We start from the raw sequence: 20308 nt of genomic DNA on the forward strand, positions 1-20308 counted from the left end.
TCCCTAACTTAAACTGACTTTGAAAAAATCCACCTACAAGAAAACCCCAGAATATTCACCTAAGAATTTCTCTAGTACTGCTTTTTTAAAAAAGGGCTCCAAGACAAACAAGATTAGAGAAAGTTAATTATCTTGCAGTAACTGTAACTCTCCAAGATGCATAGCCCATATACACAAACAACTGTTAATCTGCGGAAGTACCATGCATTCAGGTTTGCCAACTGCTAGACAACCACTGAAGGTCAAAATGCATGTACAGCACCTCAGTTTCCTCTCAAAGGCAGAATCTAGGTGTGATGGACTCTTGTAAGGAAGAAGGGAAGCAGGATAGATTACTGAAAAAGCTCATCACAGACAACACAAAATTGCCTTTATTTCCTTTCCCTCAAAGGAGAAGAATTTTGTGGTTAGATGGGAAACAGAGGCAGCGACCTTTTATTTTCAGCCACAAGCCCCGGAATAAATGTGTCAAGTGGGTTTCATTACCTGCCAAAAAGATCCTTCTTTTACTAGCTAAGTATCCATGGAAAAGGACAAAAATACATGGTTTCTCTTGAGCTGAGCTGTCACTAATGTAGGTTCTCAGGGCTGTTGACAGACCACAACATAGGACCTTATAGTGACAAGAAGTCTGGTCTCTCCCAGACCAAGTTCTTCAAAAGATAACTCCTGGTACAATGGATGTTTGACATCTTGCATCCAAGAAAGATTAACTATTCTTCTGTTCTAGGCAAGAGGTTATAGTTAGTAGCTGTGGGATCATTGTTTGACGAGTGTTGCTTCCGGTGGGACTCAGAGATTTTAAGCACCAAATGAACAGGCGTTGCCTTAGAGTGCAGCTAGAAGACGCTCTTAAGGTGACAAAAGCTCAAGACAGATGGAATTGGTGGTCCTGTGCCCTCCTTTACATTTGCTCTGTTGTTTGACTGCTTGGTGAGCCAATTTCAACTCACTAGTCTGGCAGAAAACTACTCACTCTTCCAAGAAATCAGAACAAAACTGATGTGAAGGAGTCAGGAATGGGGAAACAGGAGAAGGAGTCAACAATCTGAGCCACCTATCTCCTGAGGTTTTTTGGGGTGCAAAGCATATCACATCTTGCCAATGAAAAACAGCAGAGGATTCTCCCTCCCATCCCAAACCTCAACAATGCACTACACCTCTCAGGGAAGAGCCTGCCCGTGCAGTCAGGATGGCCACAGCAGTCAATATCATGCAGGCTGCTTTAGAAGCCTTATGTGGGACATGGGCAGCTGGGTTGGCCACCATAGACTCTTTTGACATTAATTTAAAAAACTGTTCTGTAGAATTGGTTGGCAGCGTCTTCCTGAGGGAAGAAAAGTCCTCAAGACCCAGAAATAATTTCTTAACAGTGAGGCCCAGTAATCAGCAACCCTGAAAAGTAGGTGGGCAGACCAGTATGTTATACATACATATTACATTATAAGACAATGCTACATATATATGTACATATATAGAGAATATGTGTATAATAATATATGTATAATATTTGTCTCAGTACAATTTAGAATTACTTTGTTCTAGCTGGATTTTGCCACTATTTGAGGCTCAGTGAGCTGAAGTACTTGAGGTGTGTGTATGAATGGAACACACGTGGCCTTAGAGGACCTTTTCTTAAGACATACGCCACAAAAGAATATCCTACACAAGACTTCATCAGCTGACTTGACCAATACCTAGAATTCCTGGACAGAAGGTAGACAAAGACAGTTGATTTTTATGATTGAGGTTTTCAAAAGAAACAAATATTTCTGAAGTCAGCTTATGCTGCAAAAGCTGGCTAGTACCCCCAAGACAGATTCATAAAGCACATAAAGTGTCAATATAACAACAGAAAATCATGTTCCTTACAAAAGATATTTTATGGTACCGATGCTCTTCTTGTAACACTTTTATGGAGACTGAGCAAAATACCACAGCCAGCCTTATTGAAAGTTTCTTCCACAGGCCCTCGTGAACATCCTACAATAACCTATAGTTGAGTTTGGGCACACCTTTCATAAAGCACAAGATAGTGATCAGACTAATTTATACACTAAAGGAATGTGGCCAACTGAAAAGCTGAAGTCTGTACATTAGCATATCAAAGGAATACACCTCTTTTACCTGATGAAAACAGAGAATATGATAAACCATTTGCTAAAAAACCAAACGCTTTTTAGGCAGCAACTTCTGAGTCAGATTCAAGCCCCTTATCAGGAATTTCAGGCTTCCCTGGCTTTTTTAAAACCAGCTATGATATCAGATTAAGACTCTAATAGAGAATTATAAATTTGAGGACAAACCAATTATGCAGGAGATCAACTGTTATTCCCACAGCTCTATTTGAAATGGGAATCAGTTTTAGCAATCTTTGATGGTTCAAGTGGCCCACGTGCAAGTCTATCTAGAGAGATTCCCTACACCTAGAGCGGTAGTGTATCATTTACATCAGCGCACATTTACCATTGTGGGCTTACTTTTATATTAAGTTCAGTACAGGGATTAGAAATTCTACCTTTTCTTACTTATAAGGAAGTTTTAAAACTCTTTAAAATTATTTCTAGTTAGCCAAAATTCACTTTGCTTGTTCATTTGTTTTGCTCTAGATAGATGTCTACGGCGAATAGGCTGTTGCAGTGAGAAAGTATCACATACCAAAAGATAACAGAGATGCTGGCATCTCCAAAACAAAAGGGGTTCAACATTATTCTCAAGACTTCTATTATCCTTAGCATAGAGAGTCAAGTCTTATAATCTCAGCCCACTTCATAAAGGAGGGGAAATATTTTAAGATTTTCCATCACAGGCCTTCATTAGAAATGAAACCCCAAACAATTCTAGCAAACCATTTGGAAAAGCTGGCTACAACCAGAAGATCTCTAAATGAGGGAATTTAGTTTCCACTCTAGATCAAATTGTTGTGGGAGATAATCAATCACATGAATGCCAAATGGCCAATATAGGAATCCGTAATATTTTAAAGCCATCCTTGAATGACAATTAACTCCATGAATGAGAAGAGATTTTATTCCTTTGGCAGGTCATTAATGAAATCTTCTTTGAAAAGTTACTTACAGAACACAGAACTAGGGTCTGTACTAGGAAATTCTACGCAGAAACACAAAACTGCTTTATCTTAAACACAGTCTGTCTCCAAGCCAGAGGCTCAGTTACTCATTTCCAACTGGCTACTTGCTTCATAGTAGTTCGATTCTACGTCATAGTCTTCTATTGTATATTTGAGGTAGAAGACATCAAAATACAGATTATTTTTTTTTCTGACAAGATCTCAGGCTGCAATTATCCCTGACTGACAAAAGTAAAAGAGAGAGAAAGGAAGGAAAACTACTGTCAGAGTAGACAACCACTGTGAGCTCAAGCAATGAAGTAACTCAGCACTTTCAATCTATCATCGTACAGTTCTGTTTAGATGTTATGGAAGACAAGATCCATTCAATTGGCCAATTCTCCTTGAGAAAACGGAAAGATCATACTATGTTATTAAGACTTCTAAAAAAAAAAAAAAAAACAAAACAAAGCAAAACACAATAGCAACCTCAGTTCTTTTTACCTTTCATCCCTTAAAAGGCGATGGATTTCAAGAAAGGAGATGGGCAAATGTGAATGATTATGGAACTAGACAAAAACTTGACCTATGACTGGAATAAGAGGCTCAGAAATAAAGGAAATTTATCCATTTTCAGAGAGGTACGGCTCTGCTTTGAACAGCTCAAGTAAGACCAGAAGAATTTCTTTCTACGTACCCTACAATGCTTTTTTGTGTGGTGATGATCCGTCTCCAAGACAAAGACTAAGCATAAGACATGGTTTAGAGAAATTATCTGCTGACTGGGTGGCTTGAGGCATTTTAAAATGACTATATTCTTCTTGGCTGCCAGTGGTATCCACAAGGCGCTGGCAAACACCAGAAGAAAACTGGGAGAAGCAACCTTAATGGTATCACTTTCATGGAGCGAGCACTTCCCAAGAAAAGAAACCTCCATAGCAAAACTGAAGTAAGGCACTAAGCATGAATAGTACAGTTTCTTATATCACAGTTTGTACGATCTAGGTGCCAAAAAAGGCAGGAAAGCTTTGCTTTCTAACCTTCATTTGACTTGGTAACAAATAAAGTTGGTGGTCCACTCTATTTTGCATACCCTATGTTCTCTGTTTTTGAGTTACATCTATAAATGGCTTGCTCTTACTCAGTGCCTTCATCAGCTAATAATTCATCTTAATTAAGGCCTGCACCTGACCTGCCACCTCCCCAGAACTGGCTGCAGGGATAGCTGTCTCAACTCTTTACGGTAACAAAATGCATCTTCATTGTCTGAAATGCACTGCAAGCCTCAGCACAGTCACAATCCAACCGTAAAAAGTAGGCACAAGAATCTTCACATGTTCCTCACAATTCACAGCAGCCAAGAATAAAGTGATCTGTTTATACTATAGATTATCGTAACACTGATTTACCCTCAATACGTGCGACTAATTTTAGTGTGGCTAGTCATTTAAAACTGACAGGGTCACCACAGCAACATGATTTTAGTCACCCTTACAGTTGGAAAGGAAGCAGATGAGAAGTTGCAAGCGTCAAGTCAGCTGGCAAAAGGGGCTGACTAAAGTGAGAAAAGTGTTCAAACATGCCACTTTGTTGCATATAAATAATTTGCAATGAAAATAAATAACTCCCTGATCATCCCTGACCACAATTGCAATTTAGCATTATGGCCTAGGAACATCCAGAACTTTACAAAAAGTTCTCACATTACCTGAAAGACTAAAATTGATCTAAAAGCTCCAGGAAAAAAGCCATCAATCACCTATGCTCTGAGCTGTGCTGCACAGGGCAAGTCCAAACTTTCCTAGGGGACAAACCGCTGACCAAAAGGCTAATCAAGGCACCAAAACCACACTGGCTGATAACCTGCTCCTTCACCCATTCATTTCAAGGAGTTGCCCTCATGTGTTGTACACACCATATAGGATCGTGCCCTTAAGCAATCCAGAGTAAATTTACCATAGCTACCACGACATATCAGAAAAAATTGTCTGCTAAGGTTGATAAAACGGTCAATTACCTGTTTCCTTGACTTTTATTCTTGTGTAAATGTTTTCATACTTATGTTACCAGTACCTATGAGAAGACGATCTGTACATTGCCAAAACCAACTATTTCAATAACTAGCAAATCCTTAATTACTATAAACAAGATTACAACAGGCTTATTTAAAAAAGGTTTCTAAGCACCAAAGTGATAGCTCCAGAAAATAAATCTCCCTTGCTGTCATTATTTAAGGCCACTGTCTCCACGTTTACTCTTGCTCTGTGCACAGCCCTCAATACTCCCCCAGCCCTTCGGAATGCCACAGCAAGAGCACCTGCTGCCTTTCCATCGATACCCCCTGCATGGCTGAGCATAAACACAGGGCATGAAGTTCCCAGTCTCCCATCAACTCCTCCTAGCAAGTCCAAACCACCTTCCTCCCCAAGCCACACATTCCCCCCCGCTCCTATAAAATAGAAAGAAAACATTAACATACAGAGGAAGCAAATACTACTGAAGCACTGCAGTTACTGACTTCACCTCCAAGGCAGAGAGATGCTTTAATGCCCCTGGTGGGAATCTAAAGAACAGCCCAATCCTCACAGGTGCCAGGAAAGTATGGGAAAACCACAGAAGGCCATCATCCTTGCCTTCAGCTGGTTTGGGCTCAAAACGGAATATTAAATCTACGGCAAGGTAGGTGCTCATGTTCTCAGGCAAAATTTCCCTTTTCCTACTTTCTCTCTCACTGGTAATAGAAAGAGCTTTCCAGAAAAGGAGACCAGAAAATACCTGAGTAATGACACAGAAGCTGATAATGATATATCATCCTTCTACCTCTACACGCAGAAGTTGTTAAATACAAAGGACTGTGCAATAGATATATCCGGTTTCCTGTATCTCTTCAAAGGCATAGTCAAATTTTGGAATTGAGAAGTGGAGAACTCCCAACAGAGTCTGTACAGGAACAGACTAATGCAAGCCCAATGTAGCTTCAGTACTTGAGGAAAGCTCTTTAGAAGGTTTCAGCAGCACTGTAAAAAAATACAGCAACATCCAGAACGTATCTAGTCATTTCAAGGAGTACGTTCTACATCTTTTTCCCGCTTACCTCTGTTCCTCCAAGGGACAACTGCGCTACAGATGCACAACCTCAACCATTGTTACCTTGGTTTCCCTGAGAAACTGTCAAATGCATCTTTCCTACAGGACATCTCATTAGAATACAGGCTCTCTCTTTCAGGCTGAAACTATCTTTTTGTTGGGTCACACGTGCCTAGGACAGCAGGCTGACTCCCTGGCTTGTACTCCTATGCACTATACAAAAACAACAAAGAAGAAAGAAACAATATTTTCTTGTGTCTCTCATGCACCAGGTAATCCTTGGGAGCACTTTCTCATGTCTAATCACTACCATAGAAAACAGAAGTCCAGGAGACACTCAGCTGAAAAAGGAAAGAGAGGTCCTACAGAAGAACATGGTATTTCTGATCTGCTTTCTCCATGACTACTGGCTCTAATTTTCCAAGCCAGGCCAACAATGTCGGGTATAATACAAATGGCAACCTTGACTTTTCCTCCTCCCTCCAATGGATTAAAGGCATGCTGTGTCTTCTCTTGAACCAGTTCAAAGTAATTTCTCATTCTATTAACTTCTGAATCTGCCAGTAGTCTTCAGGGAGTGACACTGATAAAGTAGTGATATAACCAAAATTAAAAATAATATTTCTCTATGTTCCTACCTTTTCTGACCAGTCTTCTTCAGCAGGTCTAGAAAACTTACCGTAAATATTGACTGGCAAAGGAGGAAAAATGAGAAGAATTACCAGTGATAAAAGCAGTGATTATATCACAAGTGGTTTTGGAGAAAAAGGAAGAAAACTAGTCCTCATCAGTGTAGTAGTGCTACACAAGGATTAAAGCTGGGGAAAAAAAGTTGTCTGTGAAGCTCTTGCAACAGGTGTGAAGAGCCTCTGAAGAGAACTTCCTGTTGAGCCGCAGGAAAAAAGAAAAAACTAGAACTCAAGGAAGTTCGAGATTTCACATCTGTAAACCATCCTGCTGAGCCTCCAAACATCCCCACAAACACCATACAACCCCAACAGCTCTGTCATTGCAGTCTAGACCTCTTGGACCCAAAAACCATTCCAAGGAACAGTTATAACTTACAGCACCAGTAAAATAGCAAGAGAAAAATTCTTGCTTGCCAAAGGGAGGTTTTCATCTCCTGAGCACAAAGTTAACCCAGCTAGCTTCTAAGGAAGGAAGAAGAACACAGCCTCTCTCCCTGTCTCTTTATTGCTGCAGGAGGCTGGCTGGCTGCTCGTCACGTAAAGGACATACTGGAGTTTGAAAAACTGTCAAAGAAGTGGTTGCATTTGCCTGCCTTGATATTATGATGTACTGTTGTACATTCTGACCTATGCTTACTTTGACTTTTTTGGTCAGCTCATTATTTCCTTCTCTGAGCACGAATAAGACATCTCAACTTCCCAACAGCCCCAGTGGCATTCTGGCAAAAGCAATTCATTCCACTCAATTCAGAAGAATCACTGCCACTACATATTCAATAATCCAGACACTTATGTTCAGTTTACGCAGAGGGCCAGGTTCTCTCCTGTGTGACATGTGAGTATTTGGCAAAGGAGGAACACAGCATGAGCCTTTACAGCACTCTGATTCTCCCTTGTGTTTTCTAACCTAGACTCAGCCTGGAGACTTGGCTTATCAACAGCAGCTGGAAATGGCTGTTAACTAGCAGTAAGTAGATCTGAGTGCGTTCCAGCTGCGGCTTCATCTCTGACCCTTTCCACCTCTGATTCACAGTCTATTCTAAGTTGCAATGATATGAAGATGTACAAAACAGCAGCATTATTTCTCTCCTAGGAACATCCCCATGCAATGAGAATCCCTGTTTGGGAAGGCCAAGGCAACTTCCAGAACATTGGCATCACCCTAGCAGCACCAGGGACATCAGAGGAAGACTGCAAAGCTCGCCCATTGCTGATAATAACATTATTTTTAAACTAGGATTTAATGTTTAAGTGGAACTCAGTGAATTCATCTTAAATTATTCCAAATATTGAAGTTGGAAAGTTAGTGACAGCAAATACTGTGAACTTTCTTTCCCTTTTATTGAAATACAGAAAGAGAAAACCTCACACTAACCACTCAAAACATTGACTCTTAGAAAAATACTGTTAAAATATATAGAATTGTTGCTTTAGAACACATTAATGAAGGTTGTTCCAGTGATCAATAAAGTAAAAGAAACAACAAAATCAACTAGAAATCCCTATGTCACCCTAACATGTAGGCTGCAATAAACAAAACATGTGAAGCCTCAGATCAAGCTGCTACAGTGCCTCTAATTATCCCTATTGTGTTTACAACCTCTATCGAGGGGTCACAAAGTGAAAGGAGGAGCTCACAAACTGTATGCATGGCAATATTCAACCATAGCAGGCGACATCAGACCAGCGTACCTGCTTTAACAAAGAGCTCCTTTGGTTTTGACTAGTTTCTGTTTATTTTTGCTATATGCAGCTTCTCCTGCTCTATTTTTGGTAAATAATGTTCTCCTGATTTACCATTTTACTATGTCCCCTTACTCACCTGAGGTGCTTTATGGATGTTAGCTTTCCAACTGGTTCAGAAACAAAAGGGTTAGGTTTCAGATACTGAAATTATTCCTTCTTGTAAGTGTCACAGGAATCTAGTTCCCTATAATTTAATTTTTTTCCTCTCTCCCAAAGTCAGATTAAAACACGGTAAATTATATTCTCTCTGTTTCTAATTCCTCCCACAAGGATGATATTATGGTAACGTATCTAAGGAAAGCTTCAAGAAGTGTTTGTTTTGTCGTGCTGTGTTTGCTACCAAAGACAGCTGCTTTCTCTGTCCCTGAGAGGATTGCTTGGGGTTAACAAGCAAAGCCAAATAAGAAAGGATTAGGAAGCTACTCGTAGTGGTAGGTGAACACACAGAAGCAGACCTTTCCATGTGGAATAGGCACTCCTCAATCCTAGACACACTGTTTAAGGCACTGCCTCAGCTTTCAACCTTAAGAAAAGTCAGAGGTCACACAATTAATGTGCAAGCACTGAATAAAAAGAGGACATTCCTCAAACCTTATCTTATTTTAAAGAGATTTAGGATTCTGTGCCAAGCTCCTGGTACAAGAAACTAATGCTATGGCTACTTAGGGCACAGACAGAGCATAAATGGCAGCAACCCATTTCTACACTCTGCCTAAAAATCCACCTAAAATTCAGATGCAGAGGAATAACTAGAAGCGAAGGGGAAGTTTCACGTTCATGTCCATTCCATTGCTGTCTTTTCTGCTGAACAAACAAACAAGTGTGCCAATGGCAGCGGGATTTGATTTTGTTTTTTCAAAGTGCTTTTCTTGGATGAAAAGTCTGTGGGCTTTACCAACGATTTTTATGCAGGCCAGTAAATGCCTTCAAAGACAACAACTCTGATTCTCATGAGAGTATGTCTATACTAAATAACGCAGTGCTATGTAGTGATATCTGAGCCAGCTTGAGTATACCCACAAGTATTATAGCTGAATTAACCTGGGTAGACTGCTGTGATAACTGCTTCCCGTACACAAGGTAGCTTATTTAGAGCTTGCTTTGTTATCTCAATGTGGCGCAGCACTGTGCAGGAAGACAATATAAACAATTATGGTGAAGTCTATTTAGACCTTATGGGCAATGTAAAAGTACCTCAAGGTGGGCAGAAGAGCCCCCTTCAGAGTTATTCGCTGTGCAAAAAACTCCCTTTGGCAACGCAGAATTGACAAAAGGATTATGTCAGCCCTTCCTTTCCAGAACAAGGAGCAGGGTGAGAGACTGGGGGCAGCAGAAATTACAGCAGCTCTAGGCCGTTATACTTACACTGGTGCCTAAGAAGGGCTCTTCATGGGCTCAAAGTGCTAGAAATACAGAGGTAGATAAGAAGTTCTGCTCCAAACACAGATAAAGAAATGGGTCCTCAGTCACTAGTTGCCAGGTCTAGATTTGGCACAGTGGTCTACAAGGGGAGAAATTCTGGCTGTGCTTCAGGAAAGCAAGCAAACACAAACAGCTACACCACCAGCTGCTATCTAAATCCACCTGCCTGCCACCCTCTCTGTTCCTTACCTGCTTTTCACTGCATGATCATCTAGCTGTGGAAGATCTATTCTTATTTTAATTTTTGAGTTTTTTTTTTTAATGAGTAATTATTTGTACTACTACACAAGTCAGAGTGAAGTTTAGAAGTAACTCACAAAGAATTTGTGTTCATTAACAAAATCACATGTGGGGATCACTCATTAAGCTAAATACACTCTTGTTAAAGCCATCGATTCTTTTAATGCATCTTTCTAAAAGTTCCTTGCCATTTATTTTTAAGGATTCACCAGAATTCTCGTTTTTGCCCTGATAAAGCATCTTACAAATTCTAAAGAGGCACCAAGATCCAGGACATGTCCAGAACATTCACTTAAAATAGGAAGTTGTAATTTTAAACTAAGCTTGTGCCAAATCTTCTCCCTTACAGAAACTTTCAGATAAAACTTAAGACTTCTTTGTACCTGCATAGAAAGCCCCACAATAGAGGAAAAGACATACAAACAGCAAACCCCACATGAGGGCCAGCAGAGCTATAAACCCTTCTTCAGGAAGGGAATCCCTAGAGGCAGGACCATGCAGAATTCAAAGGGATGATGACAGTATCTTGCTTTGAGTTGCTTCAAAAATTTTATTTCTACCCTAGTGAGAGAGCATCCCATATAAAAGAAACAAAACAGTGCAGATGTTTGGAACCTAATTTTGCTTTCGAAAACTGCTGATTAAACTATTCATTACAAGACCTCTACCACCCAGTAACCCTTTCATTTATAACACAATTTAATCTAAACAGCAGCTAAATCATCAGTTGCATAAAAACGTCTCTCTCTTGGTCTACTGGACTATCAGCACTAGTCATTCTTTCCCCCCAGCTTCCATCCCTACCGCCTAAGTACCGAAAAGAACGAAACGACTACTTATGCAGACCAGTTTTTCTCTCCTTACTGGACGTTTCTCAAAAAAATCCCCCATAACTCTTTCACGATTCCAAATTAATTGAACTCATGAATTAATCAAGTCTGTGCGAATTCTTAACCTGCAAAATGCAACAGGCTTGTCTTAGTGTTAGACTTAACTTGGGATTCTACTACTCAGTGTAATTACACCACAAGCAGGAAATCCCTTGAAAGGCGGGAGCAACTTTAAGGAATAGAGCTAACTACTACACCAGCAGGTTCAGACTAAGCATTCGAAATATTTGGAGTCTAGACCAAAGAGGATACCAGCCTGTAAATGAAGGTACGTGAGGAAAAGAAAAGTTGTCTTTGGGAGAATAATGCTTCCATAACCGTGACCTTAAGTTAGTCTGTAAAAAAGAAAAACTAAAAAACAAGCTCTCATGTGAGCTTATGGATACATGTTGCTGAATCCTTCACTGAAGTAGCCACAGTGCAGTGTATACATGCAGAATCAATGCTGACTGCACCCTGCAGCATGCATTCTTTCAAATGAAGTATTGGTCAAGTCTGAGTTTTATTACTTAGCCAAATAAAAAAAAAAAAAAAATCCTTGGGAAAAGGGATATTATCCACCTTTTTGAGGTTGTTTTTTTTTTCCTTCAGCCCAATATCATTTATTATTCTTCACAGAAAACATTTTTTCTAAAGTGGAATAAAAATTAAAAGTTTTACTTTGGGGGACAGAAGGAGAGAGGAAGAGTATTCTCCTCGCACCCTTGAAAACTGGATTCTATTACATACTGCTAGCTACTTTACAGTCCAGACTTTTTGCATAGTATTATTTTTGTAAAACACGTGATACTCTAGCCTCCTGAAGGGTTTTGTATATGTAAACCTAAAATGATACAAATCATGTACCATGAATGGCAAACTAGGCAACAAAAACATGGTATACTAGAAACCAGGACAAAATATTATTTAGAAGATACACTCTTCAAGCGCGACTCCAGAGTAGCTTAACAGCTGTAACAGTAAAAGGATTCCAGGCATAAGAAATATTAGCTCTCCCTAACCACCTGAACTAATGTCTATATTATGATTTCTTTGCAATGTGAAAGAAAAAAAAAGTCCTCTATACGGTGCTTCATGACAAATCACATGCTTCACGTTACAAACCCTTTTAACTTCCAAAAAGTCCTCTTTTGTAGGTCATGCTCTCATTATCTTGCTCTGGGATCTGGTCTGATTAAATTATAGGAAATTACTAATACTTCACTTTGAACAGCCAGCTCCTCCTGGCTCTTCTTTTTTTTCTAAACTTAATTCCTCCTACTCCTGCCTTCTTACATATGAAGAAGACAACAATCACTCTGTTACAAAGATTAAGTCACACTCTTTCTCCATCCATTTTAAAAATTAAAAGTAAAAATGCTTCTGTCTGCGTATTCTTACATTTCCCATTCCACTGCTCTACCTGCAGTTTTTCCTGTTTGGCCAACTACAAAGTTTGTGGTTTTGTTCTATAATCTTTTGCACCCCCGCCCCCTCTAAAATCTAATTCATAAGGTCCTAAAGACTTCAATAGCTTGATGAGCACGACGCTGACTCTTTTGTAGTCCAATTTATACATATTTTCATATTCAGACAACACTAAGACATAGCCTACTGTTGAATGGCTTTAGACATTGATCATTGAACGATTTTATACAAGTGACTTGGTTTGTATAATGAAAAAAAAATATAAAAAGAATTAGCATACAGATTTAAAGAGACTTTACATGTCAGAAATAATACCCATAAAGGGAGAAGGTATTTCTGAAAAGTCTATGATGACTTCACTATCACAAGAGGGACAAAAGAACAGTGTTTTCGGGTGGAGTAATGTGGATGCTACTCCATCCATGAAAAGGCTGCTGTTCATTTGAGAGGTGCATTAGAGTACCACCAGGACAACCATGATGATAGCAATGAAATTATTAGCCTAATCATACTAAGAATAATAATTTTCCCTATATGGATCCTCTTGTTGACAATGAGCTATATCATGATCCCTGCAGCAGGAGGTTAAAAACAGTAAATAGAAAATACGTTAAAAGCTTCCCCTTGTACATGCAATGTCTGCTAGTAAGGTAATAAACTCTATTAAAAGAGAAAGATTCCTGTTCCTGGCAAAAGCCTTTTGTCTTGGAGGCAAGTCTCAAATGCAGAATGATAGTAAAGGTTTTTCTGACATTGGGAAGTCTTTTGGAAAACCCATCCAACACATCCTCTCCTGCTATCAGAAAGTATCAAATGAAGCAAGCTCCTGAAATAAAAAAGAAGGAAGCTCTAAATCACTGTTAATTTACTTGTTCGACAGTATTTTCTTTACACTCTGATGATACAATCCAGCAATAAAAAACAATATAATAAAAAGCTTCACAGAGTTTAAGAGTTTGGGTTTTTTTACTATACAGAAACAGCTGAACACTTCAACACAGGATCTGGAACATTTAGCACTTAAACTGACCAGGAAAGCAAGAAGAGTTATGCCCTCCCATTATCACATATCTAGCTTTTGATATCAAAACCAATATTGTATCAATCCTGCATCTCCTTCTTTAACAAAATAAATCCCACAGAAAACACCACTGCAGTTTGCCCTACATTAAACACATTCCTCAGAAAGTAGCAGTAGTTCAAACTTCTCAAAGAAGCATCTAATTCTGCCTGATGCTCTATAACAAATACAAGCTTTGTACAAATGGTATTGTGGCGTTCATTCACAAACTGCATTGCTTACAAGCCTCTGAGACAGAATCAAACCCCAAGGAGTATCGATTGCTACACTTAAGGCAATGTAGTGGTCTAGATCTTAAATATTTACTTGAGTGCCTCAAAACTTTCCAAAACTTTTACTTTTCAGACTGAACTCTTCGAAGCCACATTTGTGCACTTCAGAGGAAACAGACGTTCAGGAATTCTCAGAAAAGAATAGTGTGAGGTAGACTGGAAAGTAAGGCAAACAAGGAGAAGGAAAACAGAGTAAAATTGTGTTTATACGCACATTTTTAAAGATTCTGATGCTAATTGAACAGATGAGAAAAAATATCTAAGCGTTGAAGTATCTGAAGGAAGGGGATGGGGGGGAAACCCTAGCACACACACACAAAGGACTGAGCAAAATTCCTTTAAACATTCCAGTGAAAATGAATTGACTTGTCTGAGTTAGTCACATCCAAAAGTAATCATAAGACACGTGTGCACTGGGAAAATTTTAACTTACGGACCTAACTCTGTCCATTGTAAACTGAGTCTACACTGCCATAGTATTTAGTTTGCATGTGAAAGAGTCATTGTCTATCCAGGAACTCCTAAAGTCCTTTCCTCATTCACTTGTATCTCAAATTAAAAAGGATGCATCTTCTCTAGTATTTCACAGAGTGCAAGTGAAGACATTCTGCTGGGATCTGTGACTAAACAGTTCCCCAAAAAATGACTTCCTTACACACTGAAACTCCACTTAACAATACATGTTAATATCAGAGTCTCAAAGGGCCCATCCACCTGATTGAACCCTGAAAACCTCAGGGGGCTAGGCCAGACGACCTCCAAAGGACCCTTCCAAACTAAATTATGCTGTAAACAACTCCAATGACTGGAAGCTCAACCTTAACTCTGCCCTTTTAAGCAGATGCCACCAAAACACAGTATTGTTGCATCTAATAATATAAATCCTTTTTTTTTTTTTCCTTCAACAACTGAAGCATCAGTATCTAGCAACTCCCTTTAAATTAAATTAAATTGTTGCAACAGGCTGATACTTCTAGCAAGCTCTTCTACAGAGAACTTCTTCAACCATAGCATGTGTTTTGGCAGCGCAGTCTTCTCTTGTGAAATTCCTTCTAAATTTACTCAAGGGCTGTCCAATGAAGTCAATGGACAAAAGTATAAAAACAGGGTCCAGGTGAGCAGCAGCTGTATGCTGTCACTTCAAACAGCATGACAGGGTTCTTTAGGTGCCTTTTAGGGTACAGAAATTAATTAAGGCCTAGAGATCCTGAGAACGCAGCTTCCTACCTAAGGTATACTAGAGTCCACAGGACTTGCCAGACTAAGTTACATTTACTCAGTTACATTGTAACATTGGTAAATTATTCTGCATACCAACATCTTACTATTTATTTCCCCAACAATTGCAACAGAACCCAAAATATCACAGAGAAGTTCAGGGAAGATGCTACACCATTTAAGTGCACTGGAGAGCATTCATGCACCAGCAGCAACCTGTAACACAACTTCAGAGTGAATCATAGCGCGATACCCACAATGGGGCAGAGTTAAGGTTGAATACAGTATTAGCCATCTTCTTTCTAGATGTGCATGGTGCACTTTATATTCTTCTGCCATCATTAGTACTTCAAAATGAAATACACACACTGTTCCTCTAAGAAATATATTGTTAAAACCAGCAGGAATTGTAGAATAAAAAATGTATTTTACATTAAAGCAACATGTTGCTAAAAAAATATTAATAATAATCACTATTTATAGAATTTGCACACTGAATGCAATGGATTCCAAGGCATTTTCTGAATCTGCAGGACTTCTTCCTACAATTCTTCCTGAATTATCTAATATATTATTATTATTGCCAAATAATAGCTTTTAATCCAATGCACTCTAGTTGTAAAAGAAATAAAAATAAACAAATCCCATCAAAAAGTAGCATTAGTGTGGGACGTACAGCGTGTGTGTTTCACACATCAGGAAAAAAAACCTCCCATGAATTGAAGTAAAAAATTAATTTGAAAGAATTGCAAATTAGGCCGTGCATTAAAAAAAAAATAAATTCAAAAAATTAAAAAAAAACCCAACCACCCAAACCTAAACACAAATAACACACGCACAACTCGATTTGCACAATGAAGGCAATTGTTCCTTGGCCCAGAAAAAGCCGTGACTTCCCCCGGCGCGGTCGGTCAGGAGGTCGGGGCCGCGGGGAGCCTCAGGCGCAGCCCCGAGGCAGGGGCAGAGCGGAGCCCGGCGCCGGAGCCGAGCCCCCGCCGCCGCGCCGGGGAGCGGCACGCCCGAGCGAGCTAAAATGGAGCCCAGGTTTGATGTCAGCCCGAGAGGCAGGCGGAGGGCAGCCGCACCGGGGCGGGGGCGAGGGCAAGGTCAGCCGCCGGGCCGGCCGCAGCGCCCGCCCCGCCGCCACGGCCGCCTCCCGCCCCGAGAGCCCCTCTTCGCCTCCCCGCTCCCGCAAGGCTTCTGCCAAACCGGGGCGGCGGCGCTCGCCCCGCTCCCCAAACGCCCCTCCACGGCCACGCAAAGGCCCTGCGCGCCCGGGCTTGGCCCCTGCCCCCGCCCGCCGCGCCGGGCGCTGCAGAGGCGGGCGCCGCGCTCCCGATGCCGCCGCCTCCCCCGAGCCAGCCGCCCCGGCCGCCGCTCTGCCCGGGGAATTAGCGCCGGGGCGGCCGGCTCGGCTCCTCTAGCGGGCGGACGGCGAAAGGGCTGTGCAGGGGGCAAACGGCGAGAGGAGGGGAAGGGAGTATGTGTGGGGGAAACACACCAAAAAAACCCCAAGCGAACCCCCCCCCCCCCGCAACTCAAGCCCTTGACTCGACTCCGGCGGAAAGGAAAAGCAGAGAGAAATATTCGCAGGGCTGCAAGTGCCGCCCCCCGCCCCCATCCCGCCGCCCCCCCCCATCCCCGACCCGTGCGCCGGTGCTGGAAGGTCGTGGGGGGAGTAGGGGAGGGAGCGCTGCCCCAGCGCCTTCGCCCGCATAGCGGATGGGGGTGGGGGGCGGACGGGGACGGGCCGCGCTCCGCCCGCAGCGCCGGCGCCCCCCGGGCAGGGGCCGGGGCCGCCCCGGTGAACTCCCGGTGACCGAGCCCGGCTCCGGCGGCTCAGCTCTCGCCCTGCCCCGAGCCCGGCGCGGAGGGGCTGCAGGCACGCTCCCAGCATATGTGCCGGAGACAGACAAATGACCCCTCCATCCACCCCCCGTTCGCCTTAAACCAACCCTGGGGCCAAGCAGGGGCAGGGTATTTTTAGGTCCCTTCCCTTCCCCTCCGCCTCTCTCTCAATAGCTGCCGAGCGCTTAATACAAGGGGAGGGGGGAGAGAGAGCGGGAGAAAAGTTAACTGTTTTGCGAAGAGGGGAGAAAATAGGCAGGGAGGGTGGAAAGCAGGGAGCGAGAAGGAGCAGGGCAGGGTGAGCCGTGCCGGGGATGTGTGTGCCTGTGTGTGCGTGCGCAGGGGGTGCCCGCAGGCGGAGGATCGGGATGCACTTTAGCCCTGTGCTCTGCTGCTCTCGTCTGGGGCAGCGCCGCCGAAGCCCGAGTCTCGCCTGACCCTTCATTTCACTGCGGCCAGGAGGAGCCCCGAGCCCGCCGCCGCCTCTCCCTGCTCTGCAGGGACCTCGCCTGCCACGGTCTGCCTCCCCGCCGCCCCCCTCCCCCGCCGCCGCCGGCGGCCCGGGCCCCCTGCGGGGTGGCGGTGGGGTCGGTGTGGGGTGCCCCCGCCGCCGCCGCGCCGGCCCCCGCCGCGGCCGCTGCCCGCCTCCCCCCCGCTCCCGGGCCGCCCAGCCCCGCCGCAACCTTTAGCCGGGGACGGACCTCTCGGCTGGTTCCGCACAAGACGCCAGCAGCCGCTTCCCCTCTCGCCGCCCTCCCCTCCGGTGCTAGCCCCCCTCCCCACCCCAATAAAACAGACCCCCCCCTCCCTCCGGCCCCAAAGAGAAACCCACACACACACACCCCCACCCCAGCACAAATGCACAATCACGGGCGAGGGGAGGGAGAGGGAGGAAAGGGCGAGAGACACGAAGAAAGAAGGGGGGAAAGGAGAGAGAGAGGAAAAATTAAAAGGGCACAAGGCTGTTCATCACCAACATGGCTGCCTTAGCTCAGACCTAAAAGAGGAATAACCCAGGCTGTGTCTTTGTCAGTTTCACCTCTGTAACCCTAAACTAATGCACGAAACGACGGAGGCGGCTGCAGAGGGGAAGGAGACGGGGAGAGGAGAAAGGAGAAAATGGCAAAAAGAGGGGGCACTTACGTGAAGAGAGGCGCTTGGGCTGCTCCTGCTTCCTCCTGGGCATTTTCCCCCTTTTTTCACATTCTCCTCCTTGGTTTAACGGGAGATCAAATAAGATCGGGAGGGGGGGGGGGCACAGACAGGCACAAAGCCGGGGCCCCCGGGGGAGCTGCTAACCGGGGCGGGTTTTCCCTCTTCGCCGGGGGAAATGGGGCTGAAGCCGGTTTTCCCGGAGCCACCGCGAAGGGCTCCCTCTCCCCCTCTCTCTTTCTTTTTCCTCTCCCCCCCCCCCCCCACCCCCCCCAACCCGGTCGTGCACCTGGCTTGTCCCCGGTCGCAGTATCCCTCAGCGGCCGGGGATGTGTTTCCCGGCGGGCGAGCGGGGCGCCGTGCCGGGGCGAGGGCTGGCGCGGCGGTGGCGAGGGCTGCGCCCCGCTCGCCTCCCGGCCCCTAACTAACACTAACGGCGGGATCAAAGGGCAGCGGCGGCGGCGCTCACGGCTCGCCCGCGGGCGGGCAGGCGGCGAGAGGCAGGCAGGGACACACACACAGACACACACACACACGCACAGCCCGGCGGGCGGGCACACGCGTGCACACACACACACAGAGACACGGACACGCGCGGCCGGGCAGAGCAGAGGGGAAGGTGCCCCCGCTCCCCCCGCGGCGCTCCGGGCGCGGCGCGGCGCTGCGCGCCGGCGGGGCTCAGGCGGAGGATGCGCTGCCCCGCTCCTGCGCCCGCTCCTAATTCGATCTCTAAAAAAAAAAAAAAAAAAAAAAATATATATATAAAAAAAAAATAAAAAAAAGGGGGGGGGATCTGTGGGTATCCCATTAGCACGGCAACTCCCTTATTTCTGGTGGGAAAGAAAATAATACCAACCACCTTTTTTTAAATTGAGACGTTTTGCCTTCCTGCGTTAGGAAAGACAAACTGTAGTAGTGCAAAGCTAAACCCCATAGGTGTGTTCTGCGGTTCGTCCACAAAGCACTGGGGCCGGAGGAACTGAACTTCAGTATGGGGGGGTTAGATACAACTCCCTCCTCGCCAAATTAAGTGTACAAAATGAGCAAGAAAGGAAGGTGGACAAGTTAGCATGTGGATATGCTGTTCCAGTATCAGTATCCCTACAGTTTCCAGTGTAGGTTTTAAAAAGCGAAAAGAACGCAAGCAGCATGAAAATCACAACTCCTTGAGAAGTGCGTGTGTGTCGTGGGGGGGGGGAGGAAATCACGATTAGGTCACCCCTAATGGCTGATTTAACTGCTACATGATACTCCTACAGTGCACACAGCAATCTGGACTTCTGAAATTTACTTTTTTTTTTTTCCTGCTGTAATGCAGGTATATGAAGCTTTACCCTGAAGCAATTCCAGCATGCATTATGAAACCAGGATAGCAGTTTTCATTAACTGATACATACTTTCATTACTTCACAAATCACACATCTTTCTTCAAAGACAGACATGAAGGTGGGGAAGAAAAAATAGAAGAGGGATTTGGTCTCACTAAAGCACAAATGGTACTTCGTGAAAGAGAAGTGCTCCCTTTGTGACTTGCAGTCATTTGGATAAAAGTTCACACAGAGGTTGTTAATGATTTAAACTCTAAAACCTGTTACTACAATTGAAGTACAATGGTTTGAAGCACGGTTGTTTCATATAGCTCTCTCTTTGTGTAAGGAAACTTTGAACTTAGCAGAATACATAATCGAAATCATGAGTCAGATGTTGCAAAATTTTAAAAAATGCATTATTCTAGCATGTATACCCGTTAGAAGTTTTTTGCTTTTGACAACCTGACTCATCATTTTATCACATCATTATTTACCCTAACTTCAAAATACTTTTTTTTTTTTTTTAAATAAACTGTCTAGGAAAACACAAAACAGCAGATTTGCAACCTAAATCTTTTAAACAATCAACTTACACTCTTAACCACCTCAAGTTAGAATGGTTTAAAATAATATTATATCCATTTTACAGTCACGATTCTCTTTTCTACAGAAAAAAACCCAAATAAGATTTAAAAGATTATATATATGAGAATCTCACATTCACTAGCACGCACGTGCAAACCCAAGTTTTAAAACCACATGCACAGAATATACTTCTACTGAAACAAAATAGACTCCTGACTTCAACTGGTTTATCATCTCACAATACAGCTAAAATACTCCATTTTCATGGAGAGATTTACTTATTTTTAATCC

General features: G+C 43.4%; 1 protein-coding gene across 7 annotated transcripts in view; it reads right to left on the reverse strand.

The window, feature by feature from the left end:
* The window catches only part of ZNF827 (zinc finger protein 827), a 110209-nt gene extending 91857 nt beyond the window's left edge, over positions 1-18352 (reverse strand). For all 7 annotated transcript variants that reach the window (XR_008466826.1, XR_008466825.1, XM_054204200.1 and 4 more), the window contains exon 1: positions 18114-18352. Coding sequence is in view for 5 of the 7 variants with exons in the window: in XM_054204200.1 (XP_054060175.1) it covers positions 18114-18156 (43 nt within the window). In the remaining 2 variants the exon portion in view is untranslated. The remainder of the gene's footprint in view (positions 1-18113) is intronic.
* Between the last annotated feature and the right edge of the window lie 1956 nt (positions 18353-20308).

The sequence above is a fragment of the Rissa tridactyla genome, chromosome 5, assembly GCF_028500815.1.
Source record: "Rissa tridactyla isolate bRisTri1 chromosome 5, bRisTri1.patW.cur.20221130, whole genome shotgun sequence".
In the NCBI taxonomy this organism is placed as follows: domain Eukaryota; kingdom Metazoa; phylum Chordata; class Aves; order Charadriiformes; family Laridae; genus Rissa; species Rissa tridactyla.